Source organism: Bos grunniens, chromosome 14, assembly GCF_055505025.1.
Source record: "Bos grunniens cultivar Pamir isolate PY7600 chromosome 14, Bosgru_T2T1.0, whole genome shotgun sequence".
Taxonomy (NCBI): domain Eukaryota; kingdom Metazoa; phylum Chordata; class Mammalia; order Artiodactyla; family Bovidae; genus Bos; species Bos grunniens.
Window position 1 is genome coordinate 16,166,866 of NC_141178.1, and position 26,551 is coordinate 16,193,416.

At 42.8% G+C, this 26,551-nt stretch overlaps 1 protein-coding gene across 1 annotated transcript; it reads left to right on the forward strand.

Annotated features, from left to right (window-relative positions):
* Nucleotides 1-25,668, forward strand: ERICH5 (glutamate rich 5). The gene is made up of 3 exons (XM_086336049.1): nt 1-483; nt 21,031-22,179; nt 23,976-25,668. The coding sequence occupies exons 1-3, from the start codon at nt 426-428 to the stop codon at nt 24,128-24,130; spliced, it is 1,362 nt and encodes a 453-aa protein (XP_086192175.1). The 5' UTR covers nt 1-425; the 3' UTR covers nt 24,131-25,668.
* Nucleotides 25,669-26,551: the final 883 nt, after the last annotated feature.

Consider the following 26,551-nt stretch of genomic DNA (forward strand, 5'->3'; position numbering starts at 1 on the left):
GACTCAGACGTGATCCCTCCCAAGCCCTTCGCCCCCTCTCCCAAAACTCAGCATCTTTATCCCTGCTTCCTAGGCAACTTTCCTCTCTGCCTTTACCACCTTCTCCACCTTCGCCCTACCTGGCTCCTTTCTTGTCTTTGTCCTCTTCTGCGTCCCCGCTGTCCCCTCCCTGGCACCTTCTCCCAACGAGCGGCTCGCTTCCCTCTCCAGGTGCGCGCCCCCACCCAGCGGTGCGGGCCCTCCCACGCAGCGGTGCGCGCCCCCACCCAGAGCTCCGCTGCGCGCTTGCGCTCTGTAAGCGCCGGAGCTGGCCGCTCGGAGTTGAAGGAACTTGTGCCGCCTGAGCGTTTCGCGCGGGATCCCGGCTCAGGGTCCCCAGCCCGCGCGGTCGCCGCGCTCGCCCTCCGGGCGTCCTCCTGCCCGTGATGGGCTGCTCCAGCAGCGCCCTCAACAAGGCCGGCGACGGCAACAGGCTTCGCAGCGGTGAGCAGGGGACCCGGCCCCACCGCCACCCCGCCCGCGCCCTGGGGCTTGGGTGGGTTCGCTTCCCCGGGGTCCGACGGGTGTGACTCGTGCCCACCCGGCCGGGCAGGGGGCGGCTCCTCCCTAAGGATGCGAGTGAGACCCGGAGCGGCGCTGCCGTGGCCCAGGATGCGGCGGTCCTGGTGCGCTCCGCCGCCCACGGTGCCCCACGCGGGAGGGAGCCCAGGAGTGGAGAGACCCCGCTGCCCGTGGCAGCGCGGGGAGTTGGCCTTAAGTCCCTAACGCGGTCAGCCACCGCGCTCTGTTAAACAGATGCAGAATTTCTTGTCCTTCAGCGTACAAGATTTCAGATTACTGTGCAGATGAGCATATACTCAGCGCACAGGTTCCTGAATTTTTAAAGAGGTCAGATGCACTGTCCACCATCCTTGGCTTAAGTATTTCTCAGTGAATACGAGTGTGATGAAAAGTGGTCCTCACTGAAACTTACGTGGAAATGCACCACACGCTTCTGTCTCTATACAATAGCCAGGTGCTTGGCTAGGTGCTGAAGATGCAAAGACCCTATTCCTGGGGTCTGGGATGGGGGTGGGGAGGAAGAAGAACATCAGACAAGTTGAACAGGTGATTGCCATAGTTTCTGACCGTGATAAGTGCTGTGAAAAGAATGAAACATGAATGAACCAGAGAATAGCTGGGTTTTATAGCAGCTTCACTTCTTAGATTTTGAGTGGCTGTTGCTTTGAACAAAGCTCTGAAGGTTAAGCACATTCCTTCAGGTTAATTTACAGTCTTCTTCAAAGCTAACTTTATGAGAACTTCTACACTCTGGCTAATTCCTTCTCACAAGTTTTCTTTTAGCACCTTGTGTTATTCCAATAACACGTCTTTCTGATTTTGTAGTAGGGAGCGCTCAGGCTTTTCAAGAATGGTGTTTCAAAGCTCAGACACTGTGTCTAGTCAGAAATAGGCCGTGTTACAGTCATTTTTGTGGTGTGTGATAATTTATTTTTAATTTCGTAGACAACAGAAAGCAATAGAAATGTGGAAGTAGGCCAAATATTTAAAGCCCTGTATAAAAGTGATTCCAAACCCCTGGTGAACTGACAACAATGTGAAGAGATGGAAGAAATCCATTTCTAATGTACAGGGCTTGCTGACCTTTCTCCTAAAAATGATGAACGCCTCTGTCCCCAAAACCTGCTCTCTGGAGGCCAGGGCAGGAAATAATTTCTTTGAGGTTTTATGAAATCAGATGGATTCTGTTTTTTTGCATTCTGTTCCATGATCAGTCCTTGTTGGTTTTAGTATGAAAAACTGATGCTTCAGGAAGATATACTGTATTACTTTGGTTTCTCTTATCCCCCAGCCGTGCCCCCAGATATCCTAGGAATTTAAAAAGCAGAGCACTAAATCATCATTGTAGATTTTTTAACTGATAAAAACTTGTAGGGAATGTTACTCTTGGGGAGGGGCAAAATGTTCAGTGGCTGGAAGGGTTTTTTAATCCTCTTAAAAAATAATGAATAACCTTGTTTTAATAAACATTTTATCACCAATATAAATAACTATCCACATGAGTCATGCTGTTTCATTTTTTTTATTCATGCTTTCATTGGAGTTTTAAGTTTTCACAGATGTTGTTCTGAAAGAAATGTTAAAACAACTGACAAAAAACCAGGTTTTGAGCATAGAAAATTAATAAATTGCTTGATGCACATATTGAATCAATCAACAGGTGTATTTTGCATCTGATCCTCAGACAGTATTCCCTTGTAATTAGATACTATTGTATGTTCATCAGCTTTTCAACTCCATGGACTTGGAGGCCCCATAAATAATTCATTCGTATTTCTGTAGCTCAAAACTTCTTTAAATTCTGTATACAACCCGAAGCCTGTGTGTGTTTGCTTTTAGATTAAAATAGTCCACGTTTATTAAATGTCCGGCACATGCATTTACTCACTGTACCCCCAGTGCTTAACAATGCTTGGCACATGATTGTTGAATGATTACATTTAATCCTTATAACAATGCTTTGACTAAGTTTTATGATTGTTCCCATTTTACAGAGAAGAGTAATTTGCCAAACCTGTGGGGCTCCTTGAGAGTCAGAGCTGAGCTTTGAACTCAGGTACTCTGATTCCATAATTTGACTTCTTATCTGTTCTCTTCCTCCTTAAATCTGTTTGTGACAACTTGATTTAAACCTCTTTTTGTCTCACATTGTTCTGGAGCCCCATTAGGTGTATGGTCATTCACTGTGCAAACAACAAAAGAAACACAGGAAAGTATAATCGAGTATCTAACTATGTAAATTGAATATTATAATAGAGTTTATTATAATCCCTAAATGAAATATATAATAAATATAATATTCACCTAGTATACTAGCATGAGTAAAATATTTATCCCTAAATAAGAATCAGTGAAATATGAAGTTATATTTGCTTCCAAGTTTAAACTAGGAATATTTGGAGGACATGTAGCCTTAGAGGTATTTTCAGCAGCTACATCGATATAGAGAAGTTTGCAGTGGCCTCCCATAGAGATACAGATAATCTTCATATTGTAAGAGATTCTTTTAAAATTCACAATATTATGAGTTAAATCTGTGTGGGTGTGTTAGTTTCTCAGTCGTGTCCGACTCTTTGTGACCCCACGGACTGTAGCCCACCAGGCTCCTCTGTCCATGAAATTAGCCAGGCAAGAATACTGGAGTGGGTAGCCATTCCCTTCTCCAGGGGGATCTTCCTGACCCAGGGATTGAACTTGGGTCTCCTACGTTGCAGCTCATTCTTTATTGTCTGAGCCACCAGGGAAGCTGCTGCTGCTAAGTCGCTTCAGTTGTGTCCGACTCTGTGCGACCCCATAGACGGCAGCCCACCAGGCTCCCCCATCCCTGGGATTCTCCAGGCAAGAACACTGGAGTGGGTTGCCATTTCCTTCTCCAATGCATGAAAGTGAAAAGTGAAAGTGAAGTCACTCAGTCGTGTCCAACTCTTTGAGACCCCATGGACTGCAGCCTACCTGGCTCCTCCGTCCATGGGATTTTCCAGGCAAGAGTACTGGAGTGGGGTGCCATTGCCTTCTCCGGAGTTAAAGCTAAAACGTATAAAATCGGCTGCAGACCGTATTTGTGTTTGGATAGTTCTGCTTAACAATTTTCTGTAACTGGTTTAAGAACTATTATATATAAGGTAGTATTAACCTGGAAGCAGAAGAATCATAAAATAATGGGTTGGACTAGATTACCTCTGAGATCACTTACAGCTCAATAATTCTGTAACACTGAATATGGAGGCACTTATTTTCTGGGCTCCAGTGAATCAGATAGTTACTGCTGGTTAGGTAGCTGTTAGGCTAAATAGGAATAACCCATTCTGTTGATCACATGGAGATGTTTGCTGTGATGCATGAGATAACAATTCCCCCTGAGCTGCTTTTCATCACCCCCAAAGATGACTCACTAGGAAGAGATGGTTGGTGGGGGAGGGGACGGGGTTGGAGGGGCAGTGTGGAGACTGGCTCTGATGTAAATAATTACCCAATGCTACTCAAAGTGCAGAACACTACTACTACTTACGTGGTAGTCATCACACACAGATTTTGAATGCCCTGTAAAGGGTGAGAAAAGAAGCTTTTCTTTCCAAAAGGACAACTAGACAGATTGAGTTTGGAATTTCTTGTGTTCATGGAAGCATGTTCTACATATTAGAACAATTTTGTTCTCTTCAGTGCCCCTGGAGCTTATGAATCTGAACACAAAGATTTTGATGACTTCATAGGCGTTAATGGAACTCAAAAGTTTCCAGGCCTTTGGCATCGAACCTTCCTCTCCATGCTGCCAGCCCTCTGCTTCTCAGTGTAATTACTGTCCCACTCTTTCCTGATAAAAATGCCACCCATTTCTTGCAGACTTCTTCCAGAAGTTTTATAGCTTAAACACCAATGCTGCTGCTGCTAAGTCGCTTCAGTCGTGTCCAGCTCTGTGCGACCCCATACACGGCAGCCCACCAGGCTCCTCCATCCCTGGGATTCTCCAGGCAAGAACACTGGAGTGGGTTGCCATTTCCTTCTCCAAAACACCAATGTGGACAGAGTAAATAGGTGGCAATTATTGACGAATTCATCGCTAGGTTCATGTGTACATTTCCACTGACAGCTGTAATCATGTGTTTGTTCTTATCTGAACTCTCACTAGCTGCTTGGAGTCCACTGTCTAGATAATAAATAGGATGAGGCTTGAATTTCACAGTTATGTCAATTGACCTTTGTGTAGCAGAAATACCTTTAGTTATCAACCAGTATTTTCACACAGTGATATTTCAGTCCTGAACACTTCTCCTCTGTAATTGAAGAACAAAAATCATTAACATTAAAGTAAGTTTTAGAGGCTTTTCTTGCATACGAGTATTATATAAATGGGATTTCTTTGGTTCAAGTGCAGAGTCTCTGGACTGAGTCTTGTATGTCTTTGTGTTGCCTCTAGAGCTTGACATAGCATGCTTGGTAAGTCTTTGGGTGGGCTGATTACATACAGCTAATTGTAATGGAATAGTCATAAAACTGAAAACATCTGAAAAATGCACACAGTGAAAAGTCCACCTCCCACCCCAGCCTCACCATCTGCTCAATACAATCACATCTATGGATAAAAATTTTTATTAGGTATTTTTTTGGATATATTCTCCCAAAGTTTCTTTATACATTTCAAATATTATTTCCCTCTCCCATCTTTATTCATAAAATGTGGTGTATTATACCCACTATTATTCTTCACTTAATTTCTTTCACCTAAAAATATGGAGCTCTTTCTATAATCTCTTTGTAATATAGAGAACTTTTTTCTCTTTTTTTTACCCTTGGTTAAGAATCCACTGTGTAATTTATTTAACCAAACCCCCAGTGAGGCACATTTGATTTGTTTCCAGCAAATGAGGCTGCAGTGAATTCCTTTACACATACATCATTTTGAAAGTGCACAAGCGTAACTGTAAGACCATTTCCCAAAAAGTGGCATTACTAGGTCAAAGGGCAAGCACATTTATAATTTTGAGAGCTAACTACCTAAATGCCTTCATAAGGGTTGTACCAAATGACACTCTCATCACCAACACATCTTTTTCTAAAATTGAAGGCTTTTGACATGTAGTATAGTTGCATCAAAACATGGGCATGGAGCAGAAATCAGGAGACGAAGTAGGAGCACCCACTTGGTTCCAGATACTTGAGCCTGTATTCTCATATAATCCTCGTAAGAATCTTAGTTTCACCGAATTCAGCTAGAAAATTGCAGCCTGGGGAGGATAAGTAACTTGCCCAAGGTCTCAGAGCTAGTGAATGATGGATCTTGTTCTTTTCACAAACTCCAGTCCCATCCGGGTCCAGGCCCAGTTCTGCTAGAACTCATCGTGTGGCCGTCAACATAGAAGACATGCAGTCCACATCGAGGAGGTGGCTGGGTGAATGGATGGACTGACAGAGATGGGGATTCAGGGAGATGAGAGTGCTACTGAGAAAAGCAGAGGGAGGGTAGGCATCAGGACCGGCAGAATAACAAAGACTGGAAGGTAAAGTTGGTCCAGGTGGACTTGAGAAGACAGGGTCGGGTTGTGAAGGGATTCCTAGGTTATGCAGAAAAAGACCAACACAGCAAAACAAAGCTTTCTTGTGTTCTCTGAAATCATGCTTCTGCAAGGTTGCCACACGTCCCAGCTCATGTGTACACTTTCACTTTTGTGTTAATGTTTTACAACAAGTTTAAAATAAAAACCTAGTACTTGAAAGGCTTACCAAAACTGATAAATAAAACATTGAACTTGGCCAGGATTTGAATCCCAGTGTATAGAAATGTAGGTAGCCCAGGTAATGATTTTGTTTTTTTAAAGCGAAATATCCGAATGTAACTCTCCAATTGAGTGTTAGTGTCAGGAAAGTACCATGAGGCTTCAGAAGCTTCCTTACTTCCTCGGAGCTGTTACTGTTCACATTCCTTAAACCCTTCCTTGGGAATAGCCCTCTGGCCCTAGACTTGATTCTTTTGTGTACATTCTGGGATGTCAGAGCTGTGTCCTTTAAGGATGAAGATTGGGAGGGAAGCCTCCCCAAAACTCAAATCAAAAAACCTCACATCATTTTAAATAGCTAAAATGCCATGGGCATTACACTTTATGAAAGTGGGTGAAATAAGCCAGGAACTGCTAGCATGCTCAGAAACAAGGGGGGTCATGGGAGATGGAGAAAAGGGCAGTCAGTGCCATGGGGTCAGGTTCAGATGACACCATTTTCTTCCCCAAGGAAGGGCCCACGGGGCTCTGGGGTCCTCGGGGTAACCGGGCCGGGCTCTGGTGAGGTGCGGACTGCATGCTGACAACCCGGGAGGGATGACCCTCTTTTCTTAGATGTCACACTCAACCTTCCTTGCAGCCCCTCCTCCAGCCTGGTTTTTCAAATAAGACAAAAGACCCCGCCTGAGTCCCGATAACATGCTCTTTATTCATACCAAATACTTTTTGACTTTCAAATCTGTATGATTTTACTTGCTTTGAGACCATCAGATTGTATTAGGTCTGTTTAGATAAGTTCAGTTCAGTTGCTCAGTTGTGTCCGACACTTGCGACCCCATGAGCTGCAGCACGCCAGGCCTCCCTGTCCATCACCAACTCCTGGAGTTTACCCAAACTCATGTCCATTGAGTCGGTGATGCCATCCAACCATCTCATCCTCTGTCGTCCCCTTTCTCCTCCCGCCTTCAATCTTTCCCAGCATCGGGGTCTTTTCAAATGAGTCAGCTCTTCGTATCAGGTGGCTGAAGTATTGGAGTTTTCAGCTTCAGCATCAGTCCTTCTAATGAATATTCAGGACTGATCTCCTTTAGGATGGACTGGTTGGATCTCCTTGCAGTCCAAGGGACTCTCAAGAGTCTTCTCCAACACCACAGTTCAAAAACATCAATTCTTCGGCACTCAGCTTTCTTTATGGTCCAACTGACACATTCATACATGACTATTTAGATAAGAGACATGTCCAAATGGACATTAAGTAGGAAAGTCAAGACATAAAAAGATGTAAGAAGCATCGTGACACATCTGCCCTATCTATCTACTTTCCGGGTCACTGGAAGTCAAATTTCATTTACATACTATTTACTCTATGGCCATGCAAGTATAATTCAGAGTGGACATCAGGATAGCACCAGTTATCATTGTCTAAGACAGATAAGTACAAAATGAACTTGACGTCGTAGGCTAAGGTGACTTCCTGTCAAGAGACTGCTCAACAAGCCTCTTCTATGACCAGAGCTCTCTGCCTCGGCCAGCTCCGTTGTGGCTGTTCCAGGTCCCCCCATGCCAGGCCCCTGGGAGGTCAGTGATAGACCTGCCTCCTGTCCACTGAAAGAAAGGCTATCTGCTTCCTTCCCTTACAGGCATAAGGATGTACCATCAAATCAAGTATTTATTTATTTATTTGTCTATCAATTAATTTTCTGCTCCCTTCACCAGGACACTCATTTCAAGGACATACTTTTACAAGCCTCTAATGTATTTGTCTTCACACTCCGTGAAAAAGCCCTTTCTGCTCTCCGCAACAAGCAGCTTTTCTTTCAAACGTAGTCCTAAAGGGCCCTGCAGGATGAGAGAGTTCCACTCTTGGCAGACCACCTTGCTTCGTCTGCCTTCTCAGCCTTGCCTGGCTAATGCTGGTCTGGTCTGTCTTTGGTGATTGAAATATATCTTTGTCCCCTGTGTTGTGTGTATGAGCGCTTCCCAGCCTGTGAGCGTGGGATCCAGTGTGCCAGCCTTCCTCCCGGCCTCTTGGGCCGCAGGGCAGGGTCCAGATGGCCCGAACCCTCTCAGCGTAGCTTCCTCCACTGCTCTGTGTGCGGCACAAATACCGTGTTCCGTGTGTGCCGTGACATCAAAGAGATGGGAAGCCCTGGGCTAGGCATTCCAACTGCTCTGTCAGTTTCACTAGTGGTTTTTCTTACCAAGGAGAACACCTGCCTTTTGTCTTCCCAGTGAGGACCTAAGTTGCAATGTCCTCCCCAGTTGCTCTCCTCGCTTCCTTCTCACTGTCATCGGTAATGATAAGGAACTTTCCCCCCGCTACTTATTCTAACTTTTTTCATTTCCCTAAAACTAATAGGAACCCCATAATTTCTTTTGGCTAATTTCCTTTTCCTTTGTTTGCCCCGGAGTAGCCCCTACAGACTAGATACTTATGAGAGGCTGTGATCACCTTTGGGGGCTTCCCTGATAGCCGGTTTGATTCCTAGGTGGGGAAGATCCCCTGGAGAAGGGATAGGCTACCCACTCCAGGATTCTTGGGCTTCCCTTGTGGCTCAGCTGGCAAAGAATCCACCCGTAATGTGGGAGACCTGGGTTCGATCCCTGGGTTGGGAAGATCCCTGGAAGATGGAAAAGGCTACCCACTCCAGTATTCTGGCCTAGAGAATTCCATGGACTATACCCATGGGGTCGCAGAGTCAGACATGACTGAGCAACTTAGTGTGTGTGTGTGTGTGTGAAAGAGGTTTAGAGTGGAGGGCACACGTGAGAGAGAAAATTTCAGCATGCTAAGAGATAGTATAGAGTTCCAATTTAAAATGTGGGTCTGAAGTGAGACTGGGTTCAAATCTGGTTCAGGGTATCAGAGGGTCATTTATTAGTTGTGTGACACTGGGCCACTCAACCTTTTTATGCCTCAGTGATGTCATCTGTAAAAAGGGATTAACAATTGGTTCCTATTTCCTCATTTGTTCTGAAGAATAAATGAATTAATATGTATAATGTACCTGGAATGTAGTCTAAGTATTGCCTGTAGCAGGGGTTGGCAAAGTGGCCTGTTGGCCAAACCAGCCCACTACCTGTTCTTATTTTAACACCTATGTTAGAAAAATTTATTTAGCTGCACCAGGTCTTAGTTGCATGTGGGATCTAGTCCCCAGACCAGGGACCAAACCTAGGCCCCTACATTGGGAGTGCGGAGTCTTAGCCACCGGACCAAGAGGGAAGTTCCCCCACGACATTTTTTTGTAAATAAAGTTTTTTTGGAACACAGACATGCCCATTCATTTACACATCGTCTCAGACTGCTTTCTCACTGTGATGACAGGTGACACAGTTGAGTAGTTGCAATAAAGACCCTTGGGGCTCAGTGGTAAAGAATCTGCTTGCAATGCAGGAGCTGCTGGAGTCTTGGGTTTGATCCCTGCTAGGGGAAGATCCCCTGGAAGAGGGTATGGCAACCCACTCCAATATTCTTGCCTGGAGAATCCCATGGACAGAGGAGCCTGCTGGGCTACAGTCCATAGGGTCTCAAAGAGTCGGACACAACTGAAGTGACTTAGCATACACACATGCAAATAATGTCCCCATGCCTGGCAAAGCTGAAAATATTTACTCTCTGTCCCTTTATAGAAAAAAAATTCTGACCCCTGGCTTGGAATATCATCTAATAAGTCCTTAATAAAGATGATTTCTCATTGATATCAATTTTAGTAAACCTCAATTTTTCTTTATTGCTTTTCCTAGATAACAATTTGATTTTTTTTTCCCCCTCAAGATCAAGTTCTAGATCTCTAAATGTTTTGAGTTGCTGGCCTTTTTTTCCTTTCTGGTAAATTTGTTAAAGGAAAGTGTCAAAAATACTGTTAGTAATAGCATTAATGGTACCAAAATATTAAAAAATCATAAAAATGGTTATGCAGATGGCTAAAGTTTTATGAAACAGTTTTTCTAAGGCTCCTAGAGCTTATTTTACTTGCTTTTATGTTTTGCTACTACAATTTTAAAAAAACAGATGATTTTAGAATAGTTTTAGATTTACAGGAAAATTATGAAGGTAATATAGAAAGTTCCACATCTACTTCACCCTATTATTCCCATCTTATATTGGTAGGGTGGCTTTGTCACAGACAATGAACCAAGCTTGATACATTATTATTAACCAAAGTCTATACTTTATTTGTAAGGAAAGTTATGACCAACCTAGATAGCATATTGAAAAGCAGAGACATTACTTTGCCAACAAAGGTCCCTCTAGTCAAGGCTATGGTTTTTCCAGTGGTCATGTATGGATGTGAGAGTTGGACTGTGAAGAAGGCTGAGCGCCGAAGAATTGATGCTTTTGAACTGTGGTGTTGGAGAAGACTCTTGAGAGTCCCTTGGACTGCAAGGAGATCCAACCAGTCCATTCTAAAGGATATCAGTCCTGGGTGTTCTTTGGAAGGAATGATGCTAAAGCTGAAACTCCAGTACTTTGGCCACCTCATGCGAAGAGTTGACTCATTGGAAAAGACTGATGCTGGGAGGGATTGGGGGCAGGAGGATGATGACAGAGGATGATATGGCTGGATGGCATCACCGACTCGATGGACGTGAGTTTGAGTGAACTCCGGGAGTTGGTGATGGACAGGGAGGCCTGGCGTGCTGTGATTCTTGGGGTCGCAAAGAGTTGGACACGACTGAGCGACTGAACTGAACTGAATTGATACTTTATTGGGGCTTTCCAGGAGGTTCAGAAAGTAAAGAATCAGCCTGCAATGCAGGAGACCGGAGTTCAATCCTTGGGTCGAGAAGATCCCTGGAGAAGGGAATGGCTACCCACTCCAGTGTTCTTGCCTGGGAAATCCCATGGACAGAGGAGGCTGGCAGATGCGGTCACAAAGAGTGGGACATGACTGAGTGAATAAGCACGCATGCATACTTTTAGATTTCCTTAATCTTTCTCTCATGTCCTATTTCTGTTCTGGGTTCCATCGCCTGCTTTGCATTTGGTTGTCGTGGTCATGTCTCCTTACACTCTTCTTAACTGGGACATTTTCTCAGGCGTTTTGATGACCTTGACAATTTTGAGGCAGTCTGGTCAGCTACTTTGTAGACTGTCCCTCAGTTGATACTTTTCTGATGTTTTTCTTATGATAAACTGGGATTATGGGTTTGGGGGAGGAAAAGAGCAGAGGTACAGGACCCTTCTCATCACATCATATCAGGGGTACGGGTTCTCAACATGACTAACCACTGCCTCCTAAATTTCTCTGACACTCTTTGGGGACTCTGAGCCTTGAAGAGGTGGAGAGTAGATTATACTCTAATCTTATTGAAATCTTCCAGTTGAATTGTTTCTATGATTCTTGTTTCAACCTGCTTCTTCCTAGGTCCAAACCTGTTTAATGCTCTGCTTAAAACGAGAAGCTCATTCAATTCAGGTTTCAAGTGTCTGGGCCAGAAGCCCAGTCTGGCCTAAAAGTGCCTAGGCCGGGGAGAGGAAGACTTCTGCTTTTTTACAAGTGACTTTTCATTCTGGGAAACAAAGCCCCTCAGTTCCCTTAATATGATCAGTACTGACCATGGCAGCAAGGTCATCTGAATTGCATATGGATCCCTAGCCTGAGATCCCTAACCCAAGAGATGAGTAGCAGCAGTCAGCTAAAAGGCCTGGGCTCACAGTCCTGTTTGGTCTGCCCACTGCTCTTTCTAGAACTGGACACTCTCAGGATGTGCTAACCACCCAGACTTGAGGTCCAGATATCTGAGGTAACTGACTGCTCTGTTGCAAAATTTAAGCATTCCATCCCAGCCATGGACTCACTAACTGAATACTTCCTTCTCGAGCGCAGACCCCTGCTCTTGGCCACTGATGCCTTTGTACATCACAGGTTGACACCCTGATGAGGTCAGACATGGACTCAGTGGCTGAGCTGGGAGTTTGGCCACCACTGTGAGCGTCAGTGGAGCTCCTTGGTCATTGCCCTTAGAGAGCAAGGCACAGCAAGTGTAAACTTTCATTTCAGATGAGAAATTAGAAGACATCTTTGTCCTGACCTAGCTGAGATGGAGGCTTAGCAAACCCACCCAGCTCTGTGGTATGAGGAAGCTTGAGGGAAGGAAGTCTTGCTCCCCAGTGTGGAGCTCTCTTAGACCAGCTCTGACCCTTGCTTCACTGTTGAATTAGTATACTCACCTCATCATCTGTGCTGCCCATTACATGCTAGCGTGAGGACAGAGACCAGGCCCGACGTCTGAAGCTGGGCAGCAATGCCAGTGGTTCTGGGGTCGGGCCTGCGAGTCAGCACTGAAACAAAACCCCAGAACCTCCCAGGAAACACTGATGGTACAGGTTCTGGGGCCACGGTTTGCCTGAAAGCACGTAATCTTCCGGGCAGAATCCCACTTCCTTGGGCTCACATCTGAGGCTCTGCCGCCTCTAACTGGGAGCCCTTCCTAGATAAAGGTTCTTAGTCTTTCAGTGTCATATTTCCTCTGCTGTATAATGGAGATAATAATGACTTACCTTGTGGAGTTGTTGGGAAGGTTGAATGAGATGGTCCCTGTAAAGCTCTAGGCACAGTGCCTCAGTAAATGTTAGCCACTCTGGTTCCAAGCAAAGCATCATGGGTGCGACCCATTTAGGTTGGTGAAGGGTCATGGTGTGTGAATATCAGAGAGATAATCTCCACTTTTTCTCTCTTCTTCCTTGTTCATTGAGATGTCTTTGATTTTTTTAGACTGCATTTCTGCCCAAACATTGGATCCCCATGTGCCAGTAATGACCATCAATCAATGAAACTTGCCTTTTTAAGTGCAACTACTGTTGATATTTTTTAATGTGATGTTTAATGCAACACCTTTTTTGAAATAAGAGTTCATCTTATAGGATTCTAGAGGAAACCAAAGACAATGAAACTGGAAAGTCGTACCTGAAGGAGGTGACTATTCGTCATGGCTTGAGGACTGGCTCTGAAGCTCTTAAATGTCAGCCTAGGCGGAAGCCCCCCGCCCCATCTCTATGTGTACTTATCAAATATTCCAGTAGTATCTTTCCAACTGCATGTTCTTGTTCCTCTGTGCTTAAATTTCAAAGTTAGATTTACCTTCAGACTTTAACGCATTTACCTTGTGATGTCAAAACTAGTTTTAGATACGTCAATTCCGGTAGTACTACTAAAAAATGAAGAGTGGTTTGTCTGACTTTTATTTGCCCTCTGTAGGGTTTTTTGGCTAATGGTTTCACACTCCAGTTACGTGGGATGTAACTCTTCAAAATGAGTGCGTTTTTTAAAAATTTGTGTTTATTTATTTGTTGTCTGTGCTGGATCTTACTTGTGACCCACGAGATCTTCGATCTTCATTGCCGCATGCAGGATCTTTAGTTACCGCATGTGGGATCTTTAGTTTCTGCGTGTAAACTCTTAGTTGTGGCATGTGGGATCTAGTTCCCTGACCAGGGATGGAACCTAGGCCCCCTGCAGTGGGAGCACTGAGTCTTACCACCAGACCACCAGGGAAGTCCCCAAATGAATGCCTTTTTAAATATCTATTGACTGATAGAACATACCCTTGTGGATTAGCATTTGTGCCATGGCACACAGGGTCAGTATCTTTACCTACTTTGGTGAGGGAAAAGGGCAGAAACATGGAGTATAGCCCCACTGTTAGCTCCACAAGAATTTGTTGGATGGGGGAAAAATGATGGAATGGAATTGAGGAGAAAGCAAAGACGGAACATGAGAACACGAGTTGGACTCTTCCTTTAGAGTGGATTCATGCTGCATCCCTGGTTCCCAAAACTCAGAAGCTACCAGAACCTAGAAATGGTGGCAGCAAGGGAAAATATGAGGATCCCGCTGTTCACTGATTCTCTAGAAAACTCAGCAGACCATCCAGTGAGATCTTTGGGATGGTTGATACATTCTGGCCACGGAATGGGAAATATTGACCTCAAGTTTTTCTCCTTGCTGGGTAGAAACTTCATTTTTTATTAGAGTAACAAACGGAGTAGAAAAGCTTCCACCATAATGTGAATTTCAGGTATGTTAGCTCTGGTTCTAATCCCTTCTGTAATGTTGCCTAGTATTTAATTTCTTTGTGTGCCTATCACAACGGTGCTTGCAACAAAGGTTCTGTTAGTTCAGCTGTCACAACAAATTTGTGCATGGATCAACTTACAACAGAATCAAGAGAGATAATGAGCACCAAAGAATTACGCCCAGAGCAGTGTATGATTTGATAAAATGTAGGGTTCAGAAAACAGACATATCCTTAAACAACTTTGGATGTGGAAACAATGCATCTGTCCACAATATTTATTACATAATAATACAGATTAGGCATAGAATGTCTCCTGTTTGTGAACAAAAGGTGTAGAACCTTCTACCTCCAGGAGGTATATTGGGGATTCACAAAACCAGGTGGATGGAGCATGGAGATCCTTACATAAGAGATTGTGCCTAGGTACCAAGTTGTGCTTAATAAGGGAATGGATATTATTTGAATTTCCCTGCAGACAGGGAAGTCTAGGATGACAAGGACCAGGTCTTCCTTGTTAACTGCTGTAACCCTTGTGCTTAGCCCAGAGCTGGCATATAGTAGGCACTTCAATAAATGAAATCAAAGCCAGCAAACAGAATGAAGCATATTTATTTATATAGCTCAGTTGGTAAAGAATCCACCTGCAATGCAGGAGTTCAGTTCAGTTCAGTCGCTCAGTTGTGTCCAACTCTTTGCGACCCCATGAATCACAGCACACCAGGCCTCCCTGTCCATCACCATCTCCTGGAGTTCACTCAAACTCACGTCCATCGAGTCGGTGATGCCATCCAGCCATCTCATCCTCTGTCGTCCCCTTTTCCTTCTGCCCCCAATCCCTCCCAGCATCAGAGTCTTTTCCAATGCAGGAGACCCTGGTTCAATTCCTGGGTCGGGAAGATCTGCTGGAGAAGGGATAGGCTACACACTCCAGTATTCTTGGGCTTCCCTTGTAGCTCAGCTGGTAAAGAATCTGCCTGCAATGCAGGAGACCTGGGTTCGACTCATGGGTAGGGAAGATCCCCTGGAGAAGGGAAAGGCTACCCACTCCAGTATTCTGGCCTGGAGGATTCCATGGACTGTATAGTCCATGGGGTCTCAAAGAGTTGGACACGACTGAGCGACTAAGCACAGACACATTTATATAAAAGCTAACATTGGCTTTTATTGATACTAGTCAAGTCCAGTCAAATCATGGCTGACGCGAATACTACTCCATTATCTGTCAACAATCTGATTTAAAACTTACCATGGTAACAACAGAATTTTATAGGTCAACAGTGATAGCTTTGTAGTGTTAAGGGACTGTTTATCTGAGCTCTTTAATGTTGCAGTTCATTCTTTCTGTTGCAGAATTATCTTTAATTGATTGACAGGGCCAGGGCCATCAGTAGCCCACAGAGGACCTTTATGAAATTAGAAAAAGCCGCCCTTCCCACCCCTGAGGGCTGCACCCTTGCCAGTGCACACAGCTGGGGTTCAGGCCTCCCTTGCCCCTTCAGCAGGACACCCCCACGCACTGAGAAACCTGCAGAGCCATTTGCTTCATCCCTTGTTTACTGAGTACCTTCTCTTGTCTCGTACCACGTTGGGTAATGACACATATAACCCGTCTGAATTATCAATTATCCTGACAATCCTGAAAGGCAAAGATCACGTAAGGAAACTGAGGTCCGGAGACTTTGAATTGCATGGTTAAGTAAATGATGGGTGAGGATCACACTTAACAGCAGAACAGTCTGGAACCCCCAGCTCCAGCTGAAGAGGAAGGAGGATGAATAGATCCAAAACGTGTCCTTCATCAGCAGCTGGGGATAAAAACCTTCCTAAGGATAAGAAAGGGAATGCGGTGGTCACCATTGTCTTTTTTGTGGTGTTCTCTGAGAGTTGGTTTGAAACAAGCATTTGTTTTCCAACCCTTTCACTTATCTACTCTGATCTTCCGTCCTTTCTGAATAGGCTCAGAGAAAGGTAGTAGGATGAGGATGAATGTAACGGCCTTCCCTTTCTTTGTGTCCGCCAGGACCTCTTCCTTGCTGTGGCTGTCACGTGAAGTGTAACGCTCACGATGGCTAACTTGACTGATGCTCAGGGGGCACCAGTCACTGTGATGGTGGTTTTCCAGGTGTTAACTCATGTAATCCTCACAACAGTTCAGCTGCCCCTCTTCCCACTCTACAGGTGATGAAACTGAGGCACAAAGAGGCTGAGCAGAGCTAGTAGGTGGAAGAACCAGGATTCAGACCCAGTGCATTAGAGGTGCCATTTTCAGAGTCATAAGATATCTGCTCCCTTTAGAGCAGCTTATTCTCTTCTACCACGTAGGAAAAAGAATTATTGAGTGATTCAGTTCGGTTCAGTTCAGTCTCTCAGTCATGTCCGACTCTTTGCAACCCAATGAACTGCAGCATGCCAGGCCTCCCTGTCTATCACCCAACTCCCGGAGTCTACCCAAACCCATGTCCATCAAGTCAGTGATGCCACCCAACCATCTCATCCTCTGTTGTCCCCTTCTCTTCCTGCCCTCAATCTTTCCCAGCATCAGGGTCTTTTCAAATGAGTCAGCTCTTCGCATTAGGTGGCCAAAGTATTGGAGTTTCAGCTTCAACATCAGTCCTTCCAATGAACACCCAGGACTGATCTCCTTTAGGATGGACTGGTTGGATCTCCTTGCAGTCCAAGGGACTCTCAAGAGTCTCCTACAACACCACAGTTCAAAAGCATCAATTCTTCGGCGCTCAGCTTTCTTTATAGTCCAACTCTCACATCCATACATGACCACTAGAGGTCATTACCTCCAAAATACATTTATTTCAAAATTCAGGGTGCAGTTAATCAACATGAATTACCAAATGAGTGTGTCACTACACTTCCAGCATTTTCTCTAATTTTCGGTGATCATTTTGAAAATGTTTTAGCTTTGGGGGGCTACCCTCCAAAATATTCAAGACAGTGACTTCTTTTGTAATATTTCTCAGCTTGGTTGACTATTTTCAGGTTGCAATATAAGAATATTATATGTCAAGGACATTTTCCTACTTTAGGTCTGACAGTAAGATTAGGAAAAGTATATAAGAATGAAAATTCATGCTGTGACCATGGGCATAAAAATTCTAATTATGGAAGAAATTGATAGATTCCTTGGACACCATTTGTGGATAAATACATTTTCACAAAGCATTTGTTTTTTTGAGAAAAAAATACCTTGACTTATCCTGATAGCCCAAGTTCATGTCCATTGAATCAGTGATGCGCTCCAACCATCCCATCCTCTGCTTCCCTCTTCTCCTTTTGCCTTCAATCTTGCCCTGCATCAGGGTCTTTTCCAGTGGGTTGGCTGTTCGGTGCTGTTCAATGGACATGAATTTGGGTAAACTCTGGGAGATAGTGAGGGACAGGGAAGCCTGGTGTGCTGAAGTCCATGGTGTCACAAAGAATCACATGACTTAGCGATTCAACAACAATCCTGATGGCACAATATATGTTTCAAAACATGAAGCTGAGTGGCTATGATTTGGGTGTGTCAACACATTTTTTTCCCCACGGCTTTCTGCTCTAGAAAAATGATGACATTAGAGTGCACCCACAGCTGGCACTTCTGGCTGAAAGTCGTTTGTCTCATTTAACTGACAGTGCTGATCACTGTAATAACTGTTTTCCCAGAAAATATAATTTGGAAGACATTTGTGATTAGTATAATAGTACATTTCCTTGTCAGTTCCCTAAGGCAACCATCACTGAAACATCCTTTGTGTGGCATCTAAATGAATTGTCTTGTCATAACGAATGTCTTTATAGACCTGAGAAATCACTTTTGTTAAGTTGCCTTCTGTGCTGTTAATTTGAAGACTCCATGCATGATGAGGCCAGAGAAGGGGGAGTGAAGGATAGCCCTCCTCCCAGCTTCGTCCCACGGACCCCCAGGCCCACAGCCTGTGCCCCGTGTCTCACAAAATCCTCCCTAGACTGTGCTTTTCCAGCTTCATATCTAATCCCTCTCCATGGGGGGATCCACACACATTCTCAGAGATAGGCTGGGAGACTGTTTGATGTGAGTAAATGTATTAAAAAGAGAAACAACTGGCAGTGAATTGAACTCATGAGAATACATAAACTAAGGAAGTAAAGAACCATGACAGTTACTAACTCAGGGAAAAACAAAAAATCGAATAGCTGACTACCTGGCTCAGTTCTTCATTGCAGACATATTTATTATATGTACATATAACTGAATATCGATAAAATCTAAATTACAACATGATTGCTATTTTAAATCAATACTAATGTGCAATTTCTGAATTGAAATGTAATTTGAGAGGGTGAATGTTGATGGAGGCAAGGGGAAAAAATGTTTTTCATAGTGGGAATTAATTGAAATAGCCAAACTAAAAAACAAAGAAGTAGCAATTCTCTTAGAAATATAGGGGGGAAAATCCCTCCAAAAACAGCTAAAAGAATGAAAATATTTAACCCTAGAGAAGAGGAAATCGGAGAGGAGACCTGAGTCTTAGTTTTATATCGTAACTTACATTAGATAAGCAGATAACTCTTTAAACTACGTACCTGTATAACTTAGGTCAGGTTTAACCTAGGAGAGAAAAGAAGAAAAAATATTTTTGGGGGAAAAAAGGCTAGAAGAGGAAATATGTCATCTAGAGGCCCATTTTAACATGCTGGTTTATTTTCTTCAAATATCTCCCTTTCTATTTTTCTTCTGTTTCTCCCTTCCAGTGATCAACACTGTTGTAATTGTACTATGCATAAAATTGATAGCTAACTTATTGAACATTTAATTGCAAAACAAACCTTGTGGTAGAACACATTTGCTATGCATTATTTTATCTGATAATCCAACTGGAAGTGCTGATTTTTAGCTTATATAATCATTATCTTATTTTAGCATATGGTCAGCATAATCACCCTTTTTCATGGCATAGTAATATTCCACCCAATGGATTATTGATCTTTCTCCTAAATTATTAGACTTTTAAATTGTTTCCCCAGTTTTGCTATTCAAAAGAATACTGGGCTGATACATTTTCCCCAAAGCATTTTACTGATATTTTTGTTTTTAGGATGAATTTCCAGAAGTAGGATCACTGGGTCAAAGGGTGTAAGCATGTTGCCATGCTGCTTTCTTAAACTGTTGAGAGAACATTTCTGCCTTCATTGTTTAATGTCATATGATGCCTCATGCAACTATGACACAGATGGGAGAAACAGATTCACTGCCATTTTACAGACGTGACTACTAGGAACCAAGTTCCCAAGGAACTTGGGAACAATTGGAGAAAGAGCCAGAAATGCAGGAAAAAAAATGCATTCTACCCAGCTCTCTCTTGAGCTCTCTCCCAACTGGGACCCCCCAAATGAATGAAACTCAGACTGATCTGTGCCTGCTACTTTCTCTCCCAGACATCTCGGTCTTTACATAGTAGGGCTTCTCTGGCATGGGGCATTTTCCATTCACTGAGGGCCATTCTGCTTTCAGTTCAGTCCAGTTCAGTCGCTCAGTCATGTCTGACTCTTTGCAACCCCATGGACTGTGGCATACTGGGCTTCCCTGTCCATCACCAACTCCTGGAGCCTACTCAAACTCATGTCCATTGTGTTGGTAACACCATCCAACCATCTCATCCTCTGTCGTCCCCTTCTCCTCCCACCTTCAATCTTTCCTAGCATCAGGGTATTTTCCAATGAATAGGTTCTTTACATCAGGTGGCCAAAGTATTGGAATTTCAGCTTCAACATCAGTCCTTCCAGTGAATATTCAGGTCTGATTTCCTTTAGGATTGACTGGTTGGATCTCCTTGCAGTCCAAGGGACTCTCAAGAATCTTCTCCAACACCATGGTTCAAAAGCATCGATTCTTCAGCGCTCAGTTTTCTTTACAGTCCAACTCTCACATCCATACATGACTGCTATAAAAACCATAGCTTTGACTAGACAGACGTTTGTTAGCAAAGTAATGTCTCTGCTTTTTAATATTATGTCTTGGATGGTCCTTCTGCTTTAACGGGAAGGTAAGACCTCTCTACCAGCCCAAGGGCCAATACTTATGCTGTGAAATCTACTCAGCCTAAGGAAGAGAAAGGGCAGGACAGAGGAAAGAGCATGAGGAAACAAAATATACTAAATTAGAATATGGGACAGGAGCCATGAGCAGGTACACAAGGAACAAACAGGGAAAAAGAAAGTGATTTTGAAGGATTTCATGTTTAAGATGAGGTATTTGAGCTGAAAACACTAGAGAAACTTGACTTGTGGTGTGTTAAGGGCATGGTATGGCCTCTCTGTATTCGATTCTACCCGAGACTTTCTTGAACTGTTAAACCTGCTTCTTGATAGCAATACACTTTCTCAGGATGCTGCTGCTGCTACTAAGTCGCTTCAGTCGTGTCCGACTCTGTGAGACCCCATAGACAGCAGCCCACCAGGCTCCCCCTTCCCTGGGATTCTCCAGGCAAGAACACTGGAGTGGGTTGCCATTTCCTTCTCCAGTGCATGAAAATGAAAGTGAAGTCACTTAGTCATGTCTGACTCTTAGCGACTCTGACTCTTAGCGACCCCATGGACTGCAGCCTACCAGGCTCCTCCATCCATGGGATTTTCCAGGCAAGAGTACTGGAGTGGGGTGCCATTGCCTTCTCCGTTCTCAGGATAGAAACTTAATAATTATTTGTATTTTTCTTTTCAAATGAATAATAAAAAGTAACTTCAAATATCTATTTTTCAGCCACAGAAGAAAGTGAGTCCTGCTTTGTCCAGCCAAAACCACGTGCACTGGGAAGAGAATCTACTTTGTGTGGCAAAGTACAAAAGGAAAGCCTTCCTCCATTAGACAAGCTCAAGATCTCAGCCGTGTCCACAGCTAATGGTGTTCAGTCCCTCCCTGAACAGCCCCTGGCAAAGGAGGCTGCAGACCCACCAGGAGCCACAGAGGAAACTCAGCCTCTGCAGGGACTGAAGGGGTCTGAGCCACCTCAGCCAGGTGGCAAAGATGGTGCTCCAGGAGCAGAAGGAAAGGAAGAGGATGTGGAAGCAGTGACAGAGGCTCCGCCTTTGAAAGGAAGTGCTGAGACTGAACCTTTAGGAGCGGAAGCCGAGAATCAGCCTTTGATAACAGCGGGAGAGAGGGACTCTACTGGAGCAGTGGAAGGTACTGAGGATCCACAAGCTGCCGGAGAGATGACGCCTCTAGGAACAGCTGAGAGAGTTCCTCTGGAAGCAGCCAGAGAGCCAGGATCTCAAGAAGCTGGGGGAAAGGGTGAACAGTCCCAACTCCCAGAGGCAGTTCCCAAGGAGACAGAATCTCCGGAGATACTGGAAGGTAGTCAGCCTGTGGAAACAGCGGAGCCGCAGCAACTTCAAGAAACAGTTGGAGAAGATGAGCAGTCCCAACCTCTAGAAACAGTTCCCAAAGAGAATGCATCTCTGGAAGTGTCGGACGGAAGTCAGTCTGTGGGAGCCGAGGGAAAAAAGCAACTTCAGGAGACGATGGGGGAAAATGAGCAGTCTCAGCTTCGAGAGACGATTCCCAGAGAGCATGGCGGACCGGAAGTGTCGGATGGAAGTCAGTCTGTGGGAGCCGAGGAAGAGAAGCGACTTCAGGAAATGCTGGGGAAAGATGAGCAGCCCCAGCTTCGAGAGACGATTCCCAGAGAGCATGGCGGACCGGAGATGTCGGACGCAAGTCAGTCTGTGGAGACAGCTGTAAAGGCTGATTCACTCCATAAAGCTCCCGAAGGTCCTGGGAACATGGAGAAGATCCAACCTGAAAGAACAGTTGAAAGCATGGAACATCCGGCAGGAATTCTAGAGACAGGGGCAAAGGTGGAAATGGCCAGGAAAATTCACACTAACGAAGAGGACCAACACATTGAAGGTAAAGTCATGCTGTCAGATCAGGTTGTTTAGACGTGCTCCATAAGAGATCATCTCTGGGGGATGGGGGAGGCTGACACACAGCTCCCCCACCCCGGAGTCTCTCAGTGGTTGAAGTTCCCGTGATCCAAACTAAAAAGTCTTCCAGACTTGAACAACAGGCAACTTGGCTTTCCAGCAAAAGTGTTCTAAAGCATGGTCTTTAGAAAAGTATCTAGATTTTTAACCTAGTTTCATTGTTAAATGAAATGGGATATTGAAGGAATGTTAAAATTTCAGAATTTTTCCAAGTTCACTCTTCATCAGGCCCCATGTATGGTATGAGGATCCAGCGTAAAAATGGTCAGTGGAGGAACTGACTTTTTTTAATATATAATTTTATTTATTTATTTATTTTTGGTTGCACTGGGTCTTTGTTGTGTGTGGGCTTTCTCTAGTTGCAGCCAAGTGGAGGCTACTCTCTATACTTGCAGTGTGCAGGCTTCTCTCACTGTAGTGGCTTTCCTTGACTCTAGGTGAGTTGGCTTCAGTGCTATGGCCCATGGGCTTAGTTGCTCCATGGCATGTGATACCTTCCCAGATCGGGGATCAAACCAGTGTTCCCTGTATTGCAAGGGGGACTCCTAACCACTGAACCACTAGGGAAGCCCAGGAACTGACTTTTTAATGAAAGAACACACGAATAATGCCTCTTAGAGTGTCATTTTATCTTTGCAATCTTATCCTTAGAAATTACTGTCAATCTCCCCTTGTCCTTCTTCTCTTTTTATCTTTATGAGAAGACTAGAGAGATGTACTATGTCTTAGCAAATGGTATTTTTGAAACATGTACATTACCTGTATAAAGAAAATGGAATCTATACTGTTCTTTATTGGAGTTACAATTAAAAAATTCTCCTGAGACAGGATTTACATTTTGCTAAATTTTAACTTCACCTTACAGTAGAATGAAGTGAACCATTCATCAGTCTATTTCTTAATTATTTCATTCGTTAATGCAGCAGTTTTTGAGTGTCTAATCATTTGCTTGGTGCCCAGTGCGGGAGGAAGGGATAGTCCCTGTTCTCAAGGGGCTCACAGTCTAGTGGGGAGAAGGCAGAATTTAGACAAAATACCACAATCTATTGAGGTAAGTGCTTTAATGAAGGTGTATAAAAGTGCTCTAAAATCAGAATGTAGAAGCAAGTAAAAGCGTATATTTGTTATACAGGCTTGGCACACTCAAGTATTTGGGGCCTAGGGTGATGGCAGTGGGTGAATTGAGGGGCACATGTAATGTTGTGGGGAGCCCCGGGGACCTTGGTGAACAGGACACAATCCTATCAAAACAGGCAGCTGCTTCTTGGCTCCATTCAAAACATAGGGGCCAGCGCTGCCCGAACTGACTTCTTAGGGAAACATTTGTATGTGCAATACCTGGACTTTTAAATGTTTCAGCTCTTTAAAAGTTTGATGATTGTTTTCTTTAAACACCAGAATGACCAAACAAGACAAGTTTCTGGACACCCCTAAACATATTTTGAACTTTCTATTTGTAATATGTTCTGCCATCCCTTCCTGGGTAATTCCGCATCCTGATTTTATATAAGAGAGTGCCAAGGCTCAGAAACGGTAAGTGACATCGGCCCTCTGAGGATCTCAGAGACCCAGGGCGATTGCCTTTCTTGACATCCCTAGAGAAACCTACTGTTTAGACTTAAAGAGCAAGAGCTGCCCCTGTTGGAAACCAGGTGTGAGGCACTTGGTTGTTAATGCTAAATAAGTATCTCTTAATATCCCCTTTGGTTAATTTTCCAGGTGAGACAGGAGAAACGGTTGAAACAGAGATGGAGAGTGAGAAAGTCAGTGAAGGGGCTGAAACAAAAGAAGAAGAAACAGGAGAAGCCATGGATCTTTCAGCAGCCACGCAGATAGGTATGGATGGAAGGGTGAAGGGACACAGCATGTTATAACAGAGAAGACAGAAAACTGCCGTGAAGTTGTGGTTACAGATTGTATCTTTCAACATCGACATGTTTTATACCAGGAAAATGTGGTTATCATGTTCTTGATTACATTGTTCCATAGAACTACTAAGCTATAAATGGTTTTCTTAGCTACTTAAAATTCAGAACTACAGTAGCCAGAGCTGATACTGACTAGATACTAGATACTAGATACTGACTAGTTCATTTAAGAATGTGAGGGCATTTTCTTCATTGTGGCAATGGGTCCATTCAGTGTAGAACAGTGAGACCCTAAAAGAAAACATACATCTTTAAGTGTAGGTGGCTGGAGAAAGGAGTTAAGTAAATTTTAGGCAGCTCATGATAATGAAATCATACAGAATTAGGATGGAATAAGAATGATCAACAACAATGGGGCAACTTATATCTAGTATTTCTTTCCTATCACAGAATTTAAAGCCAGTAGGAACCTGGGAAAGTGTGTCATTTAATTATTTCCTTACCTTAAGCTTATCTACTACCCAGGATCCTTAATAATGATCATGGTGTATGAAAAATGGTAACAAAATGCTTGTAAAAGGAATACAGACTCTGGTGCTGTTATAAAATTAGGCATTTTTCACAATGAAAGGCTACACATTTTTAATGTGCCATTTTGAATCATCTGGTGATTTTATATGTATGTGAGGTGTTTCAATTGGTGTTATTCCTTTAACTGACATTAAAGTTATTTTAAATTGACTTTTAAATGCATTTCAGAGGCAACAAACAGCAAGAATTAAAAACTAGATTTGTTGCCTATGTGGAGTCTATTCCTTGGGCTCTATTTTTTTTTTAAGATTACTTTGATTTAATATTAGGCTTTAGAGGTGGGAAAGAACTAAAAAATAAAGATTTAAAAACCATTTATAATATTTCATTAATGTTAAAATGATATAGAAAGTCACCTTTCAAGAATTCCTCCAAAGTTGCCAAGGGATTTTGATAAATTATCTGTGATTATATGTGAATAAAAATAATGATAGCAATCTTTTTCACCAATGAGTGCCTTGTGCTTATGAATATCAGGATAGAATTATATTCTGGACACATTTGGTACCTTTATCTTATTTGTAAATATATAGTTTAAAGATAACTTCTTAGATGAATTAACTAGACTCTTTTACTTTAGCTTCTGTATTAAACTATGAAGATGATGTAATTAATTTTAAGAACATAGAATAGAGGGAAGAATTATCTTTACTCTGATTTTAATGTTTTTATGTTTCTGACTTTAAAGAGTTAAATTGAGGTAGGTAACAAGAGGAGTTACTAGAGTAGATGACCTCATCCTGTCTGCAAAATAAAGAAGCTGGATTGTGATTTTATTGAGAAGGACTTTTGTATGTGTCTTTGAATTCATGCATTTTACTCTTTTAATGGAAAAGATGGATGCTTTCATGAAAATGATAGGTACTTGATAAGTATTTGTCAAATCAGTAAGTGAATAACAAGTACCAAGGATTCCCATTTATACTTCCTTCATTAAAAAAATATTTAAAATATGGATTTGTGTGATTCTAATGTTTTCATTCCAAAGCTGGTCAAGCTTAGTAACACTATATATTTGGTGTAGTTCCAAAACTAGCAATAATTTGGGGTCAGAAAGTTATACAACTCAGAACTGATATAACATCTCTTAAGCTACATTTTGTATCCAAAGGTGTTTTTCCTGACCTAAAGATATCTTTGTATAGGTATCTAGTAAGTAGAAAATGTCAGAGCTTAGTGTAAAATATGAATGATCACCTTAGAAAGTGATTGTACTTTGTATCAAGTACTGAAATACTAGGATTCAATTACTTAATAGGCATAAAGGTCCGTTCTTCATTGTGTGGATTTTTTTTTAAATCTCTAGCATATGTTAAAGAGATCTATTTAGAACTTATTCTTTGAAGAAGTCTTTCTCAAAAGCATTATTATAGAGTTGTAAATTATAAGTTTTCAAATTATTTATTGATCCCATTTTTTTCCATAATAACTAAGATAATTTATTCTCAGAAAAATTTAGAAATTTGTATAAATTCCTGGTACTTTCTATACTTTTGTTTTTGGCCTTTAATGTGGTTATTAAGATATTTTTAGAAATTGTTCTTATTCTTTTAGATAATATTAATACATTTTAAATTCAAAACCTAGAAAGAAAATTGAAATGTTCCATAATATTTGAATATTCCAAAATTAAAATATTCCATCTAAATAATCTGCTAATTAATTTTTAAAAACAAAATTAAAGTAATAATTGCCTGTAGCAAAAAAACTCAAATACAGAAAGGTATGAAAAGTTGCTTCCCCTTTGTCCTTTAGTCCTTCTATGAAAAGATAATAAAGATTCTTGCTTCTAATTCTTCCATAAGAAGGTAATGTATATGCCAGGCTATATGGATA

Excerpts from the sequence above, each read along its gene's own strand:
- ERICH5 (XM_086336049.1), top strand. The coding sequence starts at position 426 with ATGGGCTGCTCCAGCAGCGCCCTCAACAAGGCCGGCGACGGCAACAGG. Across the intron at positions 484-21,030 it reads CGGCAACAGGCTTCGCAGCG|CCACAGAAGAAAGTGAGTCC; the intron begins GTGAGCAGGGGA and ends TCTATTTTTCAG. Across the intron at positions 22,180-23,975 it reads AGAGGACCAACACATTGAAG|GTGAGACAGGAGAAACGGTT; the intron begins GTAAAGTCATGC and ends TTAATTTTCCAG.